This window comes from Eptatretus burgeri, chromosome 18, assembly GCF_056783735.1.
Source record: "Eptatretus burgeri isolate ZD-2024b chromosome 18, Ebu_testis_v1, whole genome shotgun sequence".
Lineage (NCBI taxonomy): Eukaryota > Metazoa > Chordata > Myxini > Myxiniformes > Myxinidae > Eptatretus > Eptatretus burgeri.
This window is the reverse complement of record NC_140978.1, coordinates 5,629,445-5,650,096: the sequence shown is the minus strand read 5'-3', so window position 1 is coordinate 5,650,096 and position 20,652 is coordinate 5,629,445. Positions and strand designations below refer to the sequence as shown.

Genomic DNA, 20,652 nt, shown 5'->3' with positions numbered 1-20,652 from the left:
TATGTAACTGTATACACACACACACACACACACACACACACACACACACACACACACACACACACACACACACACACACACACACACACACACACACACACACACACACACACACACCTGTGCATTCATATGAATTACAAGCCCATTTATAGTAGACAATGAAGAATCAACACAGCATTTGGGATTTTAACCTCAAATCCCAAGATCATGCATTGAGATTGTAGCATAAAACAACCAATGAAAATATAATTAACAATGTTGAGTAATTTTTTGGAACTTCATGTGTATAAAGACTTGGATTAAATAATCAATAAAAACTTAAATAGTTAAAAAAAAATTCAGTTCCACAACCAGCAAGTTAAGTCAAATCAAGCACAGGCTACCTGCAGACTCGATGTGCAAAGTGGACACATGCAAAGCTCAACTCTCTCAACTCTCCCAGAAAACTTTCTATGGACTTGGAGGCTTATTATTTAACACCCAAAGAAAATCCTGCCCAAGAAGCTTCACAGATTGAGCAGCCAAATAATTGCCAACAGAATAAAATCCTTTCAAAAAAGTCAGCTGTATTGCAAATAGTCCCTTGGGAATATCAAGATTACATTAATGTATCGAATGGAAGCTTTAAGGCACCCAACCAAAGAGGCCATTCACATAACATTTTATGTCCATCTCCATCCTCTTTTCCTTGCGTTAATTTCCTTAAACTCTTCATTTTTTAAAATCTCCTTACAACCGGTTATCAACGCCCCCCCCCCCACATTTTACTTTTCCTTGTCTCAATGTTATATTTCTTGATTTTCTTCCCTCCCAGGCCCCCTCACCCATTCCACCCCCACGCCACCACAACCAGGTCGATGACACACGATGGAGCATCAAACAAGATCAAGGTTTTACCAGGCTCCATCTTTGGCCATTAAAAATCTTTGGCGGACAATTCAGTGACACCATCAACATGTTTCAAACATCCTGCAGCAAAGTGTACTTTCAAATGCACGATGGGATGAAGTGGGATGTCAGGCTTATGGACCTTGGAAAGCTATTTATTAATGTATCAGTATTTATCAAATTTTCAATACCAAAAGGCTGTACTGAACAAACAAAAACTTACTTCTGTGGGAATAAAAGAAAAGCTGCACTACCTTTTCTATTATTAAAACAAAGTTGAAGCTCATGGAACAGCAAAATGTTGAGGGGGTTTTGAGCAACACCATCAGGGAATGAGCAAACATTTGATGGACATATGTATTTGTCCCAATTGCACATATGCAGAGAGGAGTGAGATAATATTTTTTACTCTATCTGCGTGTCTGGCAGTCAAGCAAAATTGAAATCATTCCAAACAGGAGACTGACTGTTTTTTAAGGATGTCATAAAGGACACAAACAACAGGCAAGAAGAACTAATGTAATGTGTTTGATAAGGAGGTGTAAAAGACTGCATCAATGGCAGTAAACTTCTGGATTTTTTTTTCCACAACCTTTAAAATCTTTACTTTATTTCAATTGAATTATACACTTGAACACTGGAGAACACAAATTGCTTTTTTGTCACTTTTAAAACCTTTCTGTTTAAGCAGTATTTGGACAAAATATTCAGGCATTTTATGTCATCCCGAACAATCAAATTTTCCGCTTTTAGACCCTGCCCATACCTTGTTTCTAAAGACAGCGTGGGGGGTCAGGTGTTCCATGAACTCCAATTTAAATGCAGTTTTACATCTTGCCAAGACTTGCATTACGGAAATCAAAACACAGTACATGTTTAAACTTTTTTATCGAGTGCTGAAAGTAATTTTACATTTTTCTGAGAAAACTTGTGAAAAATTCAACTCCAAGATTGATTAGTTGTTCATCAATGGTATTATGCCTTTTCTCATTTAAATAATTCAACACTTCATTCATTTTAGCTTGAAGCCATTCATCAATGACCTAATAAGGTGGTTGTGGGTCAGAAGAACCCATTAAACAGACCAAGTAAATTTCGCCAAAATAACAAGTATGAAAATACTACAGTCACGTCACAATGCTCCTCAAAAAATAAACTCGGATTTACATATTCGTTGTGACGGAATGCAGGCCTATATATTTAATATAGTGCTGGAGGACAGTTTATGGGGACACTTCCAGGAAGAGGCTTTCACATCTCTAGCTGCAGTTCCGGAAAGGTCGTGGGCTCAACTTGGTGTGCAATGCCGAGTGGGGTAGCCTCCTGGGTGTTGCATTTCTTCATTGCAAGAAGCATATCATATCTCAAGGCAGATGCCTATTGAGTGCTGACAGGTCCAACTTGGGAGATACTGTGGCTGAACCGAGAATGCAGTGTCTCTTTCACTCTCATCCAAATCTTGCACACATATATCCATGATTTGAATCAATCAATTTCTTCTTCACATTGATTCTCACCTCATTGTACCTCCTTTTCCTTTTCATCAGAATACAAAAAGCCTCCTATAAATTTCCTTATTCGATTTTCTTCTTTAATATTTTAAGTTTGTATTAATCTTATTTCTACTTGGCATTATATGTTTTTCGGCGAACACCTGTCTCCCGTCTAAATCCCTATGTTGCCTCCAACGCTCCTGTGGTCCATCTGTTGTCCTCAAGACCCTTTCCTATCGACTGTAAAATAATGCTCATGTGGCCAAAAGTATGACCTTCCAACGATATTTTTGCGAAATGCCAAAGCCTTCAGTTCCATAGTAATTAGTCAAATAGGAGATGTATATTTTCAGATATACATCTCCTATATGTATAATAGGAGATGTCAGACCCATTTATTCTTATGATGGCAGCTTGTTCTCCAGCATTATGAAAACATTGTAAAATGTTGCAAATACAAAATAAAGCATTATTTCCTAATGAATTGTGCTGTGTATATGCAATAATTATCCACCCTTTCACATGGAATCCTTAACAAGCCTCTTTTGGTTTCCACTCAGCTGCCCCTGCAATGGCCTCCGAAGTACGAGGCAATCCATTTTGTACATACAGTGTGCACTTGGCACAAGACCTAATGCACCTGGAACAACACGGTGAAGCTTTTTTCTGGAGTTTGACCCATGTAGCGATGGGCACCAAGCCAAAGCTTACACAGATTCTAGAATGGGAGTAATACCTCCAAAAATGACGGAGTGGAAAATGAAAAAAAGGCAGGGGAATAATGGCAACATCATAATCCCTTACATATGGATAACCTAAGTCATATACCTCATACGTACATTAATTTATCCACAAATACACGCATGCATGCACACAAGTATTGGTCAAAGCATTATTTACACGAGCATTGAAAAACATGTATTTTTGTATGTACGCATGCCTGCATGCATAGATGTACTTATGTACATGCAAGCAGAGTACCCACCCTCTGGGTGGGTCGAATTTGCACTTTACTTGCTGAAAAACTATAGTCTGTGTTTTACAAGAAGACTGGATGTTTGCGTGGTGTCTGCCCTAATCGGTTCTAGATAATCTAAAGGTCTAAAGAGTACGTTCCAATAATAGTTAGCATCTAAGGGGTCGAAAGGGTCTAATCTCTCAAGCATGTAAAAGGGGGATAAAAAGGTCTAAGCAGTTTAAAGCTCTAAATAGTCAAGGGTCCAAGCAGTCTCATGTCTGAAGGGTATAAGGGGACTAATTGATGTTAATGTCTAAGATGTCTAAAGAGAGTCAAGGGACTTAAGGGGTGTAAAGGTGTAAAGGATCTGTGGGGTCTAAAGGTTCTATGGGTCTAAAGGGTATAAAAGGTCTAAAGGATGAAGGGTTCTAAATGTGTCAAAAATGTAAAAGGGGTAGCACATATTAAAGTAAAATGTAAAAGGGGTAGCATAAAAGACTAAAGGACCTGAAGGAGGTTCTTCGGGGATCCTGAGGGGTCTTAAGGTTCTTGAGGTCTAAAGGGACTTTGGAGTCTTAAGGGTCATGGGGGTCTTAATGGGACTTGTGGGTCTTAAAGAGTCTTGGGGTTATTTACGGATATTAAAACTATTTGGGGGAGGGGGTCTTAACACCCTTAGGGGGCTTGAAGGGCCTTAACATTTTTGGGTCTTAGGGGTCTATAGGGTCTCAAGGGGACTCAAGGGGTCTAATGCTATAGAGTGGTCTAAGGAGGCAAAAGGATGTAAATATCTCACGGCATCAAAAGGGTCTTAATGGGTCTTCAAATGTTTAAGGGGTCTCACTAGTCTAAAGGTTTAAAACGTACATTCCAATAGTATGTAATTCCAATAGTACATAATCAAAGGTCTAAACTCGAAAGGGTCTCAGCAGTTGAAAGGGTCGAAAGGTTTAAAAGGTACATTCTAAACGTTGTGTAGTTAGTGTACAAATGACGTTCAAACGGTACAGAATTAAGAGCCATATCATCACATGGCTTCACGGACGGACCGTGTTTTTCGTTTTTATATACAGGTGGTGGACAAAAAAAAATGGAAATACCAATGCAAAGCCACTTACCTTGACCATGATACTCCTCCATCCCCCTCTGTCCTCAGCCAAATCAACCACCCCTACCAAACTGATGTATCCCTCCTGACACAATCCTCCCATGTCAACCGCGGTCTAGTGCTCTCTTTGCAAGTCTCTCTTCACCCATCCCCACCAAGTGTCCAGCCCATCTCAGCCGGCATTTCACCAATCTGCCCATCAAACTCATCTGCAAACCAATCCCCCTCCCTCAGTTCATCCATCCTCCTATCACTCCCGCAATTCTCCTGACCCAGTTGTTCTCACAAACCTGCAGCCTCTGTTGTTACCTCTCTGTCATTGACACTGTCTCCAGACCGTAAAGACGACTGGCATTACACATGACATCAGAACCGTCCCTTTCAAATTTATTGATAATTTTCTGTCTGCCATTACTCCCTCCACACATCCACACCCACCTGAATCCTCCTTTGCACATCTGTCTTGGACTTACCATCCCCGGTCACTGTTCCTCCCAGATACTCAAACCTATTTCCCTGCCTGAGCTCCTTCCCCTCTTACTTGAAATTCATTTGTTTTCTCTGCTGCCCAACCCACATCACAAGAGTTTCCATGCTCATCTTCAGCCCATGCTTCCCAAATGCCTCCTTCCACTCCCCCAGTACGACCTGTATCTCCTGCCAATTTTCCACCACAACAGCCAATTGCTCCACAAACAGAACCCTCCCCATATTACCCCTCAAGCTCACCTTCCTGCTTACCAGCTCCATCACCATGATAAACATGAGTGGGCTGAGAGCGCTTGCCTGCCTCAAGCCGATGTTCACGCTGAACTCCTCAGACATCCGAAGACCAACCAAGAATCTTCCCTTCGTTCCCTTGTACATCCCTTCCACCAACCTAACTTCTGCTCCCGGCACTCCCATCATCTCAGTGTCGCCATCACCATCTCTCTCGGGACATTGTTGTCAGCCTTCTCCGGTCCACAAACCCAATGTCATCTCACCTTGCACCTACAACCTCTCCTCTACCAACCAGCTGTCTCAGCATGAATATCCCATCCATCATCCCCTACCCTTTATAAACCCGTGCTGCTCTTCTCCGATCTCCATCTTCACTTTTTTCCTAATCTTCCTGTCTGGAATCCTCTCCAGCATCTTCATTGCATGACTGAGGATCGTAATGCCCCTGTACTTCCCTGGATCTTGAGCATCGCATCGTGCTCTGCATGACGTCTTTCTTGTTTGTCTGTTTGTGAACACGATATCTCAAAAGGTTGTGGACAGATTTGGATGAAACTTGGTGGACATGATGGGTGTGTGACAAGGATGAATTGATTCTATTTTAGTGAAGATCAGAAACCGGATAGGATAATTTTTTAATTTTCAAAAGTGACAAGCAGTATACTCACCCTATGGATGATCTTGTTCCAAGCATGTAACACGTCCTCGTCACACATGCCTTTATTTGGGCAGTGTATAGGCAACTGACAGCCCTGTGTAGGCAACCCCCCCCCCTCCCCCGTGTTCCATGCATGAAGCAAAAATATACCTACTGCTTTATAATTAAAAACATCTCACTGTCCAGAAAAACGTGCTGATAGCAACACTGTACTGTTAATTGTGGAGACTTGTAATACCCTCCACCACCTAGAGGTGGCACTACATGATACACATTTACATCGAGAATTTGCATCCCCCCCCCCTCAAGATCACCGGCAAAGATAAAACCCCCTATGTATTATGTGGGGTCATGCTGATCCTCTGTAGTAAGTCTGGATGTAATTGGCCCGGAACTGTAGGAGGAGGAGCGCAACAAACAATCTCACACACAAACACTGGTCGTGAATTAGCGTAACGAAGAATTCTTCACCATTGAGAAATGGGGCCAAAAACGATATACTGAATATATATAGCATATCTCAAAATGTTGTGGATAGATTATGACAAAACTTGGTGGATGAGTTGGTAAGATGACAAAAACAAGCCAATTATATTTTTGGTCAGGTCAGGAGATCCAGCCTATCAGTGGGATACAAAACGTAAACTGTTGAGCCTGGTGGAGGTATGCACTCTACGAAGTGCCATTTGAGTTAGAGTAATGTAATAATGTGGATTCCTCAATTTTATTTTTTAATTCACTCCTGTATCTCTGGAATGAGTGGATTAGTCTCTGAAAATTAGTCAAGACTCCTGTCAATGATAGATGCAAAAAAAAACCCATCATGCATCATTATCATGTTTGAAATAAATAATATTGGCAATAATACCAGTTTTAACAGCCAGAAAATAAAGTTCGACTGAACATCACTCATTCAAGTCTATAACAAAAAGACCTCAAAGATAGTCTTCGACATGAGCAAGTCCACACCGTCGCCACACAGTGTTTTCAGCATTTCTAGTCATCAAGTGACACCTCTATTGTGCTTTAGCTAAGGTCTTACCATGAATGTCCTTGTAATTTATGAAAAAGTGATGCTTCCCAACGTCCTCATATTGGACCATTATTTAAGTTTGATATGAATATATATATATATATATATATATATATGTGTGTGTGTATATATATATATATATATATATATATATATATATATATATGTGTGTGTGTGTATATATATATATATATATATATATGTGTGTGTGTGTATATATATATATATATATATATATATATATATATATATATGTGTGTATATATATATATATATATATATATATATATATATATATATATATATATGTGTGTATATATATATATATATATATATATATATATATATATATATATATATATATATATATGTGTGTATATATATATATATATATATATATATATATATATATATATATATATATATATATATATATATATATGTGTGTATATATATATATATATATATATATATATATATATATATATGTGTGTATATATATATATATATATATATATATATATATATATATATATATATATATATATATGTGTGTATATATATATATATATATATATATATATATATATATATATGTGTGTATATATATATATATATATATATACACACATATATATATATATATATATGTGTGTATATATATATATATATATATATATATATATATATATATATACATATATATATATATATATATATATATATATATATATAAATATATATATATATATACATATATATGTATATATATATATATATATATATATATATATATATATATATATATATATATATATATATATATATATATATACACACACACACACACATATATATATATATATATATATATATATATATATATATATATATATATATATATACATATACACACACACACATTTATATATATATATATATACATATACACACACACACATATATCTTCTTCTTCTTCCTCTTTCGGCTTGCTCCCGCTAGGGGTCGCCACAGCGGACCAACTGTCTCCATTTTGCTCTATCCTCCACATCTTCCATTGACACTCCAACCACCCGCATGTCCGCCCTCACGGCATCCATGAACCTCTTCTTTGGCCTTCCTCTTCTCCTCCTGCCTGGCGGCTCCATCTTCAACATCCTTCTCCCGATATACTCCGTTTCCCTCCTGTGCACATGTCCAAACCATCTCAATCTCGCCTCTCTCACTTTGTCTCCAAACCGTCCTACCTGCGCTGTCCCTCTAATACACTCATTTCTTATCCTATCCATCCTCGTCACTCCCAACGAGAATCGCAGCATCTTTAACTCTGCCACCTCCAGCTCTGCTTCCTGTCTTTTTGTTAGTGCCACCGCCTCCAAACCATACAACATAGCTGGTCTCACTACCGTCTTGTATACTTTCCCCTTCACTCTTGCAGCTACCCTTCTGTCACAAATCACTCCTGCAACTCTTCTCCACCCACTCCATCCTGCCTGCACTCTCTTTTTCACTTCTCTCCCACACTCTCCGTTACTTTGGACAGTTGATCCCAAGTATTTAAACCAATCCACCTTCCCCACCTCAACTCCTTGCAACTGCACCATACCACCACCCTCCCTCTCATTTACGCACATATACTCCGTCTTACTCCTACTGACTAACATTCCCCTTCTCTCCAGTGTGTACCTCCACCTCTCAAGGCTCGATTCAGCCTGCTCCCTACTCTCCCTACAGATCATGATGTCATCCGCGAACATCATGGTCCATGTAGACTCTAGTCTGATCTCGTCCGTCAACCTGTCCATCACCATTGCAAACAGGAAAGGGCTCAGAGTCGATCCTTGGTGCAATCCCACTTTAACCTTAAACCGGTCCGTCATTCCTACCGCACACCTCACCGCTGTCACACTGTCCTCATACATATCCTGCACGATCCTCACACACATATATATATATACATAATATCTTCTTCTTCTTTTGGCTGCTCCCGTTAGGGGTCGCCACAGCGGATCATCCGTATGATCCGCATAGTGATTTGGCACATGTTTTACGCCGGATGCCCTTCCTGACGCAACCCTGGTCACCTCTTACGACACAGGGATAAGGTACACCTATTTTAACCGGGGTATACAGAATATATATATATATATATATATATATATATATATATATATATATATATATATATATATATATAGATACATATACATATGGATCACAATCATTTTAAAGCCATGTATTTGAATTCCCAAAATTTATACCTGAAAGACCCTTAATACATGGAAGTGGGAGTTGTGGGAAGGATGGAGGGAAAGAGGAAATGTGGAATGTCACAGATAACAAGGCAGAGAGCCTGGCTTTATCGATGATTAATATGGCCCGTTAATAAAATAAAATTCGGCCCATTTAACCAACCTCGGTGGAATAGTTGTTAGTCAGAGTGTCCCCTCTGAGTTTGGAAGGTCGGTGGTTTTGAATCCTAGACGAGTCACACCAAAGACCTCTAAAATGGTACGTACTGCTTCCTTGCTTGATGCTCAGCATTGAAAAATGCATAAAACATGGACAAACAACCAGAGGTTGGTAATGATAGCACAGGCGTTGTTGGGCTGAATGACCTCCTCCTCCTCCTTCTTTGTTGAAGTTCCTTTTAGGAGAATTCATTTTATAATACACAGAGCTTCAAATTGCAAAGTATCCACAAATTCGATGAGGAAGAAGCCAAATGGGGGTGGGGGGGGGAGTTGGGGAGTGGAGGGGAGGCAAAGGTAGATGTATTGCGAGTCAACAATTTGCAAACTTTTGAGAAATGGTTAACATGAGCACCAAAGAACCATGCTGATTAATGAATCTACTCAATTATACATTCACACTATTTCTTATGCTGTGCACATTCCTGTCATCATTGAGCTACAGAACCACCATTTATGCTGTGTCGATCACATGACCAAACGTGACCACTTAAACATGACAGACTTTTGCATAACAAACCACAGACACTCTCAGTGCTGTGTTCTCATTACCCTGTGCACGTGAAGCGAAAAGCGGGATGAAGCAATTGGTATATGTCTGACAGTCTGTCTGTCTGTTTGTCTATAAACGTCGGTTTATGATCAGGTCAGGTCAGGTATGGGAGCATGTGCCAGAACAGCACGTCGCTGCGTCCACTTTCCGCCGGTACTCCAGGGGCCTCCGTCTGGCCATCCCCCAGGCAGATGCCAGGCCCATCCCCATCTCCTTGAGATGCTGATCAACCTGCTGCAACCACGAGGCACGTGGTCGACCCACTGGCCTCCTCCACTCATGAGACTCCCTCACTGAGAGAATCTGGTGAGCAGGATCAGAGTCAGGAAAACGAGCCACATGTCCAAACAGTCACAACTGACGCTCACGGACTATGCAGGTAACAAATCTAATCCGAGTCTCCCTCAGCAACCGCTCGTTGGACACAAAATCCGACCAGCGATAGCCAAGGATTCTCCGAAGAGACCTCCTAACAAAGGAATTAAGTCTCCATCTCAGATCCTTGGTCAGAGTCCAAGTATCGCATCCATAGAGCAAGACTGGAAGTACCAAGGACCTGAAGACTCGGACTTTCGTCCTCCCGCACAGGTACCGGCAGCGCCACACCCCATGATCCAGAGAATCTATGACTCCCCAGGCCCGACCCAGACGTCTATTGACCTCTGACTCACAGCCAGCAGAGACATGAATATCACTGCCAAGGTAAGTGAATCTGTCCACGACCTCAACATCCTCACCACAAACAGACACAGACAGGACAGCAGCATCCAAGATGTCACCGAAAGCCTGGATCTTAGTTTTGATCCAAGAAATCCGTAATCCCAGCGGCTCCGACTCCTCATTCAGTACCTCGAGGGCCCCCAAAAGGATGTCTAAAGTCTCCGCAAAGATGACTGCATCATCTGCAAAATCAAGGTCCAAGATCTTGACATTCCCAAACGATGCACCGCAGCTTGATCTCTCCGACATCCTCCCTAAAATCCAGTCCATACAAGTGCTGAAAAGTGTGGGGGCCAGTACACATCCCTGACGAACTCCAGCAACAACTGGAAATAAGTCAGAGATGGCACCACCACACTTCACAGCACTCTCAGTACCAGAGTAGAGTTCAGACATCAGATCGATCAGTTTTGGTGGCACCCCACGAAGACCAAGAATCCTCCAGAGGACATCCCGATTCACTGAATCGAACGCTTTACAGAGATCAACATAGGCTGCAAGCAGCCCCTGCCGAAACTCTCGTCTGTTTTCGGTGAGGACACGAAGAGCAAGGATACCGTCAATCGTTGACCTCTTTGGTGTAAAGCCTGACTGCTCTGGACGCTGGTGCTCAAGCAGATGGTGGAGAACCCTATCGAGAATTATCCGAGCAAAGACCTTGCCCGGCACTGAGAGCAGCGTCACCCCTCGGTAGTTGTTGCAGTCTTGGCGATCACCCTTCCCTTTCCAGAGAGGAACAACAAGGCCCCTCTTCCAGTCAGTTGGGATGATGCCTGTGTTCCAGGCAGAGCACAAAACTGCATGCAACGACACGAGTGCAGCATTTCCACCAGCCTTGAGAAGTTCGGCATGGATGCCACAGATCCCTGGAGCTTTGCCCCGTTTCAACTGGTTCACCGCAGCCCGTGTTTCCACAAGCGATGGTGGACCACAGTTGATTCGAGGGTCAGCAACAGGGATTGTAACACCCTTGATGTCCAACTCGACAGCTGGGGGATCAGCCTGGTACAACCGCTCAAAGTAACCGGCCCAGCGGGCCTTCACTTCAGACTCCTCTGTCAAGAGCCTACCACTCTCTGCTCTAACTGCAGTGCTCCGAGGGATGGGCTTGGATGAACGCAATGCGTGAATTCCCCTGAAAGCGGGACGAGAATCACCTGTCCACAGGTGATGCTCTACCCCCTCACAGATTCCTCGCACATAGGCCTCCTTGTCCACCCTCAGTTCACATACAGTTTTACGCCTCAGCTCTCTGAACAGCTCAGCTCTGCCATTCAGCCTGGCCCTGCGACTCTGGTCAATGGTATCCAGTGTCCCTTGAGAGACAAAATTCTTCTTTGCCCTGCGGTGAGTTCCAAGACATCCACCGGCAACATCAAGGACAGTGGTCTTGAAGGCACTCCACAACTCTTCAGGACCCCCCAAAGAACCAGACCCCCCAAGTGTCCACTCAGCCTGTTCGCAAACTCCTCAGCTACTCTCTCATCCCTGAGCTTGCCAACATCCAGCCTAGGCTGGGATGGTACCATTCTCCAGGATTTAAGGTGCAGCTTTAGAGTTGCTACAACAAGCCTGTGGTCAGTATTGAGGAACTGAGCACTCCGGTAGACCCTGCAGTTCTGGATCATCCTCCAGCAACCGTCAACGAGGACATGGTCAATCTCCTTTGCCACACCGCCAGCGTTGGAATACCAAGTCCAGCGATGAGCTTGTGGGCACTGAAACCATGAACCAGCCACCCTAAGTCCATGACTTCTTGCAAAGTCAAGGAACTTATTGCTATTCTGGTTCATAGTACTTGACCCATGGGGACCAACACACACCTCATAACCATCCCTATCAGTTCCAGTCGATGCATTGAAATCCCCCAAGACTAGAAGTGTATCTCGTCTGGGACACTGATCAACCAGACTCTAGCATGGCGTAGAATGCATCCTTCACGGTGAGATCACTCGCCTCAGTCGGAGCATAAACAGAGACCTAAGGAAATGACACCTAAGGAGTGACGAATCCTTAATCTCATAATACGCTCGTTGACCGGTGTAACCTCAATTATCATTGGGGTCAGCTTATTGGACACAGCTACAGCAACTCCTTGGGTATGGTAACCATCAGAGCGACCAGACCAATAGTAGGTGTAGCCACCCACCATTATCTCGCCGCAATCCGGTCTAAGAACCTCAGTGAAAGCTGCAATACCGATACCCAAATGCTTGAGCTCAGATTATAACAGAGACAGGTGATCATCCTCTCTTAGGGATAGGACATTCCAGGCACCCAACTGAAGGGACCGCCTCAGGTTAACCCAAGGAGACCGCCGTCTGGTGGACGACACCTCAGCACCACTCTGACACACTCTCCCGCAATCTGACCCGTGTTACCCGTGGTTTCCCTCCTATCATCAAAGATTGGGGGTCCCGGAGGCTTTGCCCCAATCCCGTCATCCAGTGAGCTGCCCTGCGAAGGGAAGCTGCACAGGAGGTACTCCCACGGAGTGGGTTTTCAGATTTTTTTGCGTTTTTGTGTTTTGCGGAATGAAGGGTTTTACCGTGGCCGGAGTGCAAATCCTGCCACCAACCTCCTAATAAGAAGTGACCCAACTGCAGGAGGACGTCCGCAGACACAGTTGGGCACTAGATATGGATGGCCGTTGGCTCACAAGGAGCTCCTCCGCCCTTTGACAGGTTTTGTTTTTAATCCTGCTGGGTGTCCATATCCAAACACCCTCCTCACCAGAAAACCTGGTGGGGGAGACGGTTTAGTCGCCGACAACCCGACCATGGAACAGGTTAGTACAGGTTTACATGGTACCTGTAGCAGGTCACAGATCTAACCTGACCTGACAGGCAAATCGACAGGTTTATGATCGAAAAATAAATAACTCATTTGAATTAAATAATTTATTAAATAGTTAATTATCGAGGAAGAACTGTTATATTTTGAACACGAATCAGAACATAAATCGGAAAACAAACCTGCCGTTTAACAGTACTTTGTCTCTGAATTCATCCCGATCACACATGTGCAAAGAGGAATGAGATTATTTTTAAGTGGTGCAGCCGCTTCAATATCTGATATGTCCTTCCGTCCATCATTCAAAAAAAATTTTCCATCGGTACAGACACTGAATTGACACAAGGAGGAGCTCCAGCTGCCTAGAGTCACGAGGAAGGAAACGCCAAACTGCACCGCTTCCTTTGGACGCGGGTGAGATTTTTTAAATTCTGTCTCCATGCCTGACAGTCAAACAAAATTGAAAATCATTCCAAACAGGAAACTTGCTGTTTTAAGGATGTTATAAAGGACACAAACAGGCACAAATAACTAATGGAATGTGTTAGATAGGATGGTGTAATAGACACTGCATCAATGGCGGTAAAATCCAGAATTAATTAATTTATACCTATTTCCAATCTTTATTTTATTTCAATTAAATTATATACTTGAACACTGTAGAACACAAATATCCTTCCTTGCATTTTCAAAACCCTTTCGTTTCGCAGTACTTGGACATGTTAAATAAGGTGGTGTATAAGTGTGATGTATAAGACTGCTTCAATAGCGTTAAACTTCCAGAATTACGATTTAACGATCTTTAATATTGTTACAGTCGCCAGATGCAGACCAGTGTCCCGATCCGATCCTTGACGAACCAATGTTATGGTAGACCGCCGGGTGAATTTGAGGTCAAATCCTCCACCTGCACGATCACCAATTTAGCAATGGATCAGCGAAAGAGATTATACACTGTTCACCAAGAAAGCCAAATTGATCTTTACTTCTGTTTCCAGTGGAAATAGCTCGAACGAGAATCTGATGCTCTGTCCGGATCACCTGTCGAAACAAGATGGAAGCTCGAGTGGTGGCTTGGGTGATCTGGCAGTAGTTTCAAAAGCCTCCAGTGAGGTAATGATACCAATTTCCATGATCGTGCTTTTTAACCATGCTGGGATTAACAGCCAAATGATGAATTGCAAACCAGCTGACAAAAGTTGAAGTAATCATATTTAATAAATGGAGAGATTAGAGGAAAGAAAAAACCACATCAACAGCAATTACAGAATCAATGCACAGCATTGTACTATAACAATCAGATACAGATCATACAGTAATGATTCCCCCATGTCCACGATAACCTGTTTTGGCTTAACCACTTACCTTATCCATCCACTCGACAAACATTATGACAAACACGGGACATTAACAAACAAAGACGATGGGCAAACCCAGAGGTATATAGAGCCTGGCAGAGTGGCTGGAGGCAGTTCGGTTCCAGTTCCCGAAGGAGGCGACTGCTCGTTCTGTACGTCGACCAAGGAAGGATCAAGAGACGCAAGGTGCTTGTTCGGCGAGATGCGTCTCAGTCGGCCTCTCTGCAAGCTTGGCACATCTAGCAGCACCGAAGCAAACGCAAAAGTCCTCTCTTCGGACTTCAGGGAGCAATTTGATTCATATCTTCAGGCGTTCTCCAGCTGCTTTTTATCTGCCAATCATATGCGCTTTATTTCGGTCTTTTTATTTTTATTTTTTAGCACTTTTTATCACCTGCCGGTCTTTTTATAACTGCCCAGTACACGATCGAGGAACTCCTTTCACACGTGCTGTGCAACGGTTTTTCCGCCTCCAGCAGTGATGCAAATGACTGGTTTTAGCAACCTCAAGACCATGAATGACTTTAAAAAGGAGCATTTAACAGAGATAACAGAGGATTAAAGGACATACTTCAACACTTCTAGACATACTTGGACACATTGTAATATTTGCACACAAATGCCATACTCCTGTGCTGAACATTTATTATGAAATAACTATACTACATTACTCCCTTTACACTGTATCACATCCCCACAGTAATTGCATTATTTTATTTAAATTGAAGTATATACTTGAACACTGTGTGTGGTATCATATTCAATGAACTCTACTTTGAACAGTAAATGTTTTCATTTATTGTAGTTATTAGCTTCTCCCGGTCACAAAGAGGCTGTGTCAGTGAGTGAGTTTATGTATGTATATATATATATATATATATATATATATATATATATATATATATATATATATATATGTATATATATATATATATATATATATATATATATATATATATATATATATATATATATATATATATATATATATATATATATATATATATATATATATATATATATATATATATATATATATATATATATATATATATATATATATATATATATATACCCAGAGAAGGCTCTGCATGGTTAAATGGTTCTTCTTGTTTACGCTTGTATTCACTGCCACCTCTGGTGCATATTGACTGGTATGACTATCCTTTTTACATTCATGTTAAGTTTAAATATGCTTGTCATATAACAGAAAATGAGCTGTTTATAATGCTCAGAGTGAGAACACAGAACAAGGATATGTGTAAGGAACTTTCGCCAGAGGAGGAGGCCATTCAGCCCATCACATCTACATGACACCAATACCAGATACAATCACCTATATGAACCAGAACGTAAAATAACGAAAAGAACAGTAGAAAGGGGAGGGTGGGTAGACACCATCAGCAAAGTTGAGAGAAAAGAGAGGGAGACTTAGAGGGATAAGAGACTTAGGGAATAATGAGAGTAATGGGAGTACACGGGGTGAACAAAATGGACACAGCCGTACATTATGAATCACAGAATTGGAAGAAAAACTGGAAATCTAGAAAGAGGTGGGCTTGGGGAAGGTTAATGGAGGTAGACCAAAAATGACCTAAGAAGGTGGTGAGCAGTTGGCTTAAAGCCCCAGAGGGTAGAATGAGATTGAAAAGACTAAGGAAGTTGGTTCCACAGGTAGGAAAAAAACAAAAGAGGAACAAATAAGTGGAGGTGAGCAGTGATTCTGAATTTTGGAAGTTTCACTAGAATTGGGATGTTGTTGACATATGTATCCTGCAGAAACCTTGGAGGGATGGGGGAAGGGGGCACAAAGAGAGCAGAGGGGGCAAAATCAGAGAGGAGGTGGGAGAAGATAGAGAGAACAGCAACCTGTCTGAGATGTGAAAGTGATAGACCCATAAACTTAGTTTCATTGTGGGAGATTTAATTTTAAAGGACTAGGTTTCCACGACATCAAGGTGAGTATGGTGTGAGGCAGGAGCACCAGCCCAAAGGGGAGGGTAGTACTCCATCAAGCTGTGGATGGAGTCCTTGTCAGTTGATAAAAGTTCAAATGTGCGAAGGCAAGATTTTGCATGATGTAAGATGCCCAGTCAGCGACTGGCTTTGGAGGCTAATTTAGACATGTGGTTTGCCCAGGATGGGTTGTGGGTGATGGTGAAGTCTCATATTTCAAGAGAATAAAACACTTCCAGAGGATGGCTGATGATGAGGTCCAAATGTTTGAGTGATTGAACTTCAAGAGGATTAATAAGGAAGTAGATGGAAGGGTTTGCTGGATTATCTTTTCAGCAACAGATTGAGATTGTGAGATTTGTCAGAATTGAGGACATATTCCAAGAATAGCACCAGCTAGTAATTCTATCAATATCTGCAGAGAGGGGAGAGGCTGATGCGTACTGCGTATATGAAGGATGACGGAAGTTATGGCGGAGGGTGGAATCATCAACAAAGGATTCTCCAGAGAGTCAGGTCGTTGCTGAAGATTAGGAATAGGACTGGGCCCAAGACACTGCCATGGGGAACTCCAGCCTAGACAGGGAGAGGAGACGAGAGGATCCTGTTGAGAGTCACCTGTTGGCTATGAGCATCAAGGAAGTCCTGAAGCCATGTATGGAGGTGGCCTTGGATGCCATAGGCAGAGACGTTGGGGAACAAGCCGAGATGCCAGACTATTGACTGCAAAATATATATGTCTACAAAGACAGCCTGATCTCATGAATGAGATTGAGGGCCTTCTTCCATCGTTGGGAGAGCAGAAGTCCAACATGTTCAAGGTGAAGTGTAGAGTCTGAATCCAAACAGGTGGTCAAAGATCAGGCCATTGGAGAAACTGAACAATTTGATGTCAACTACTATTAAGTCCCCTGTTTATGTCGGGGATGCATTCCTGAAAAGTGCAACAAATATCAAAACAAAGTAAATCAAAACAATTTTTCTGTTAAGAATGAATGGAATAAATAGGAGATGCATTCCTAACATCACCCCTTCAGATATTGTATTTCACTTTTTAACTCTGATTTTACCCTTTTTTGATTAATGACAGTTATATTCAAGTACACATATGCATAAACAAATGAAAAAAAACAATGACGACATATTCCATAAAAAATAAACCTCTTTCAAAAGCAGTCGAAGCTGGCGGTAACTCTTCTTCCTCCTCTTCAATGAATGGCAGCATTTTTATGGTTCCCGGAGGGAGGCATTAAGTGCTTCATCTTGTTGTCCATGGTGTCCCGCTTTTTGGAAGAAAAAAAGAAAAAGTTTGTTTTCTTTATGAGGTAGAATTTCAAGTGCAACCAATTGCCTCATATTACGAGTTGGCTACACTGATCTCCGATATCCGGATCTCCGATCTCCGGAGCCATCAGTGATCTCCGATCACAGCCCTCTAGTTATACTTGGTACGCATCGTAGTTGGAGGAAAACTTAATAACCCGGCAACATCAATGGCACATTCATCAGAATCTATTCGATGAATAACATCTAATTTCACTTTTAAGGTAACACTTTTGCAATGCCTCTTAGCCAATCGAAAGTGCAGTACATTTATTTATGTCAAAGCAAAGTACATACCGGACTTCTTTAGGTGATTTTGCGATCTCCTGATTTGGTACTTTAGCGATGTATTCTGGAGTCTTTATCAGTCTTGAAAGTTCTAAAAATGCTTGAGAATAAAAGTTATGGCTTTTAAAGTGATGTAGGTATGAGTTGAGGCAAAGCAAATCGGGTTGTGGTACTGATAACATGACGTATTTGCGAAACGACATAACAAGGGGAGATGCAAGTCGGGGTATTTACTGTACGATGAAGGATTCCATTAACTTGCTGAAGATTGGAAGTGAGCTAATCTGTCTGTAGTTAGCAGGACCTGTATTTGCACAAGGTTTGTGTAATACAGTGATGTGGGCTGAGTTCCGAGCAGATGGAAGATGACCTACGGAAAGTGACAGGGTGAACAGAGTAGAAAGAGAATGTCCAAAATCAGCAGAACAGGGTGTTCAGGACGAGTGCACTGATGCCATCTGGGTCAGTTGCAGAATCAGTCGAGAACTGCCAAAAACTTATCCACATTCTCAGATGAAAAGACACAGAATCCAGGACCATTTGGTTGCAAATCGGTGGGGGTGGGTAGAGTTGGTGAGGGGTTAGAAACACAAGATTTGGAAGCAAACAGAAAATTGAGCCATTTGGACTTCTCACGAGCACAGTAGGCTGTGGTACCATTTGAAGTGAGAGAAGTGATGGAGGAGAGGCATAATTCCAGAGCCAGACTTGACAAGGGGCCACCAGGTTTTTGAGGAAGGCGACAAGTTTGAAAGTTCAGTCTTGAGGTTGGCTGGATATTGTTTTCTACCTCTCCTGGGAGTGGACATACACACTTTTTGTGGGCTTTGTGGAGTGATCTGAGGTTGTTTTCCGTTGGATTTGAATTTCCAGGAAAAGAAGGCAAGTTGTTTAAGGACAAGTTTTTTGAAGACAAGCACCTCGCCAGAGGTCTCGGTGTACCAAGGGCAAGGGGATGGGTATGATAACAGCAGATGAGATGGGATAAATCTGTGTATAAGGGATTACAGGTTTTTGTTGAAGAATTCGCAGGTGACATTTATATTAGGACAGGAAGAGATGGAAAATTACAGGTTTTTGTTGAAGAACCTGTCCTGAAGTGAAAGGGCAGCTTGTAGTAGTCACTGCCAGTTGAGTTAGCTGAAGTGAACTGCCACTCCCCGGTGCCGAGGTAGCTCTCTGATAATAGCCAAAAATATGTTGACTCTCACAAACAAGCACGTGATTATATGAACCACTTGAAGCAGTGGACGAACAGAAAACATTAGAAGGAAAGTCGGTCATTATGAAGTCCAGAAGAGAGGATTTGCCATTGGCAGAAATGCAGGTGAGAAAGTTCACAGATTGAGTCAATCCCATGGAGTCACAGAAATCCTTTGCTGAAGTGCCATGGCTTGTGAGAGGTACAAACACCCAGCCAATTGGCATGATGACAGTTGAAATCACCACATGAGGAAGGCAGACTTTGGATGTGTGATTACAAGTTGGCCCATTTTGGCAGAAAGAGGGAAAGAGATGTATGAATGTACGCTGTATGAATGTGATGGGAGACAGGGAAATCTATGAATGAAAGCAATTTATGAATTGAAAAAGAGAGCAAGGAAAGAAGAGGGAACAGTATGAGAGAGAGAGAGAGGACATTTGGAAATAAGTGAAGGAAGATGAAGAATTTTTAAAATTGTCATTTAAAGGATTTGAGTTTATGGATGAGAGTGCAGAGGAGGAAGAAAAGTGGAGATGAGGGAAAAATATTTTTGGGACTGACTGACTTAAGTAATGAGGTCAGAATGATTTTTTTTTTTGTATTCCTTGTTGAGGCTTGTATAAGGGCTAACACACAACACACAGCAAGGGGGGCATGAGACAAGAGGGGCAGGAGTGGGAAGGACAAAACAGTGGGAAACAGTGACATTAGGAGATCTATGGAAGGGAGAGGGATTGGATGGGGAACATGGGGTATACAAGATAGACATACAGGGACTTTCACGAAGGAAAGCAGGGGATTTGAAGGAGGTGGGTTTGGGGTGGATTAACGGGGGTAGAAAAAAATCGAGGATTTGGATGGGGGATGATTAGAGGTGGTGGTGAACAGTCGTTTTGAAGGCGTGGAGGGAAGAATGGGATTGAACAGAGTGAGGGAGTTTATTCCAAAGATGGGGAAAAAGATTTGACCTTTAAAGGCCACAAAGGTCAAATTTTCAAAGTTGTGGGAATCGAACTGGGTTTTTGACCTTCTTTGACGAACTAACTCCAATAAGCCATAGCACGTATCCTTTTTTCCTTATTTTAATGTCCACAACATTGTTTTGGGACCTTTAAAGGTTATGCA

The 20,652-nt window shown here is 41.8% G+C and overlaps 1 protein-coding gene across 6 annotated transcripts in view; it reads right to left on the bottom strand.

The window, feature by feature from the left end:
* LOC147008515 (neurotrypsin-like) overlaps positions 1–20,652 on the bottom strand; it is a 99,514-nt gene that overhangs the window by 50,943 nt on the left and 27,919 nt on the right. Inside the window, exon 1 of one of the 6 annotated variants that reach the window (XM_085864178.1) lies at positions 4,886–4,976. The exons of the other annotated variants lie outside the window; for them this stretch is intronic. Within the exon in view, the coding sequence (XP_085720304.1) occupies positions 4,886–4,923 (38 nt within the window). The 5' untranslated portion in view covers positions 4,924–4,976. Of the gene's footprint in view, positions 1–4,885; positions 4,977–20,652 lie in introns of those variants that run through there. 6 annotated transcript variants of the gene reach the window in all.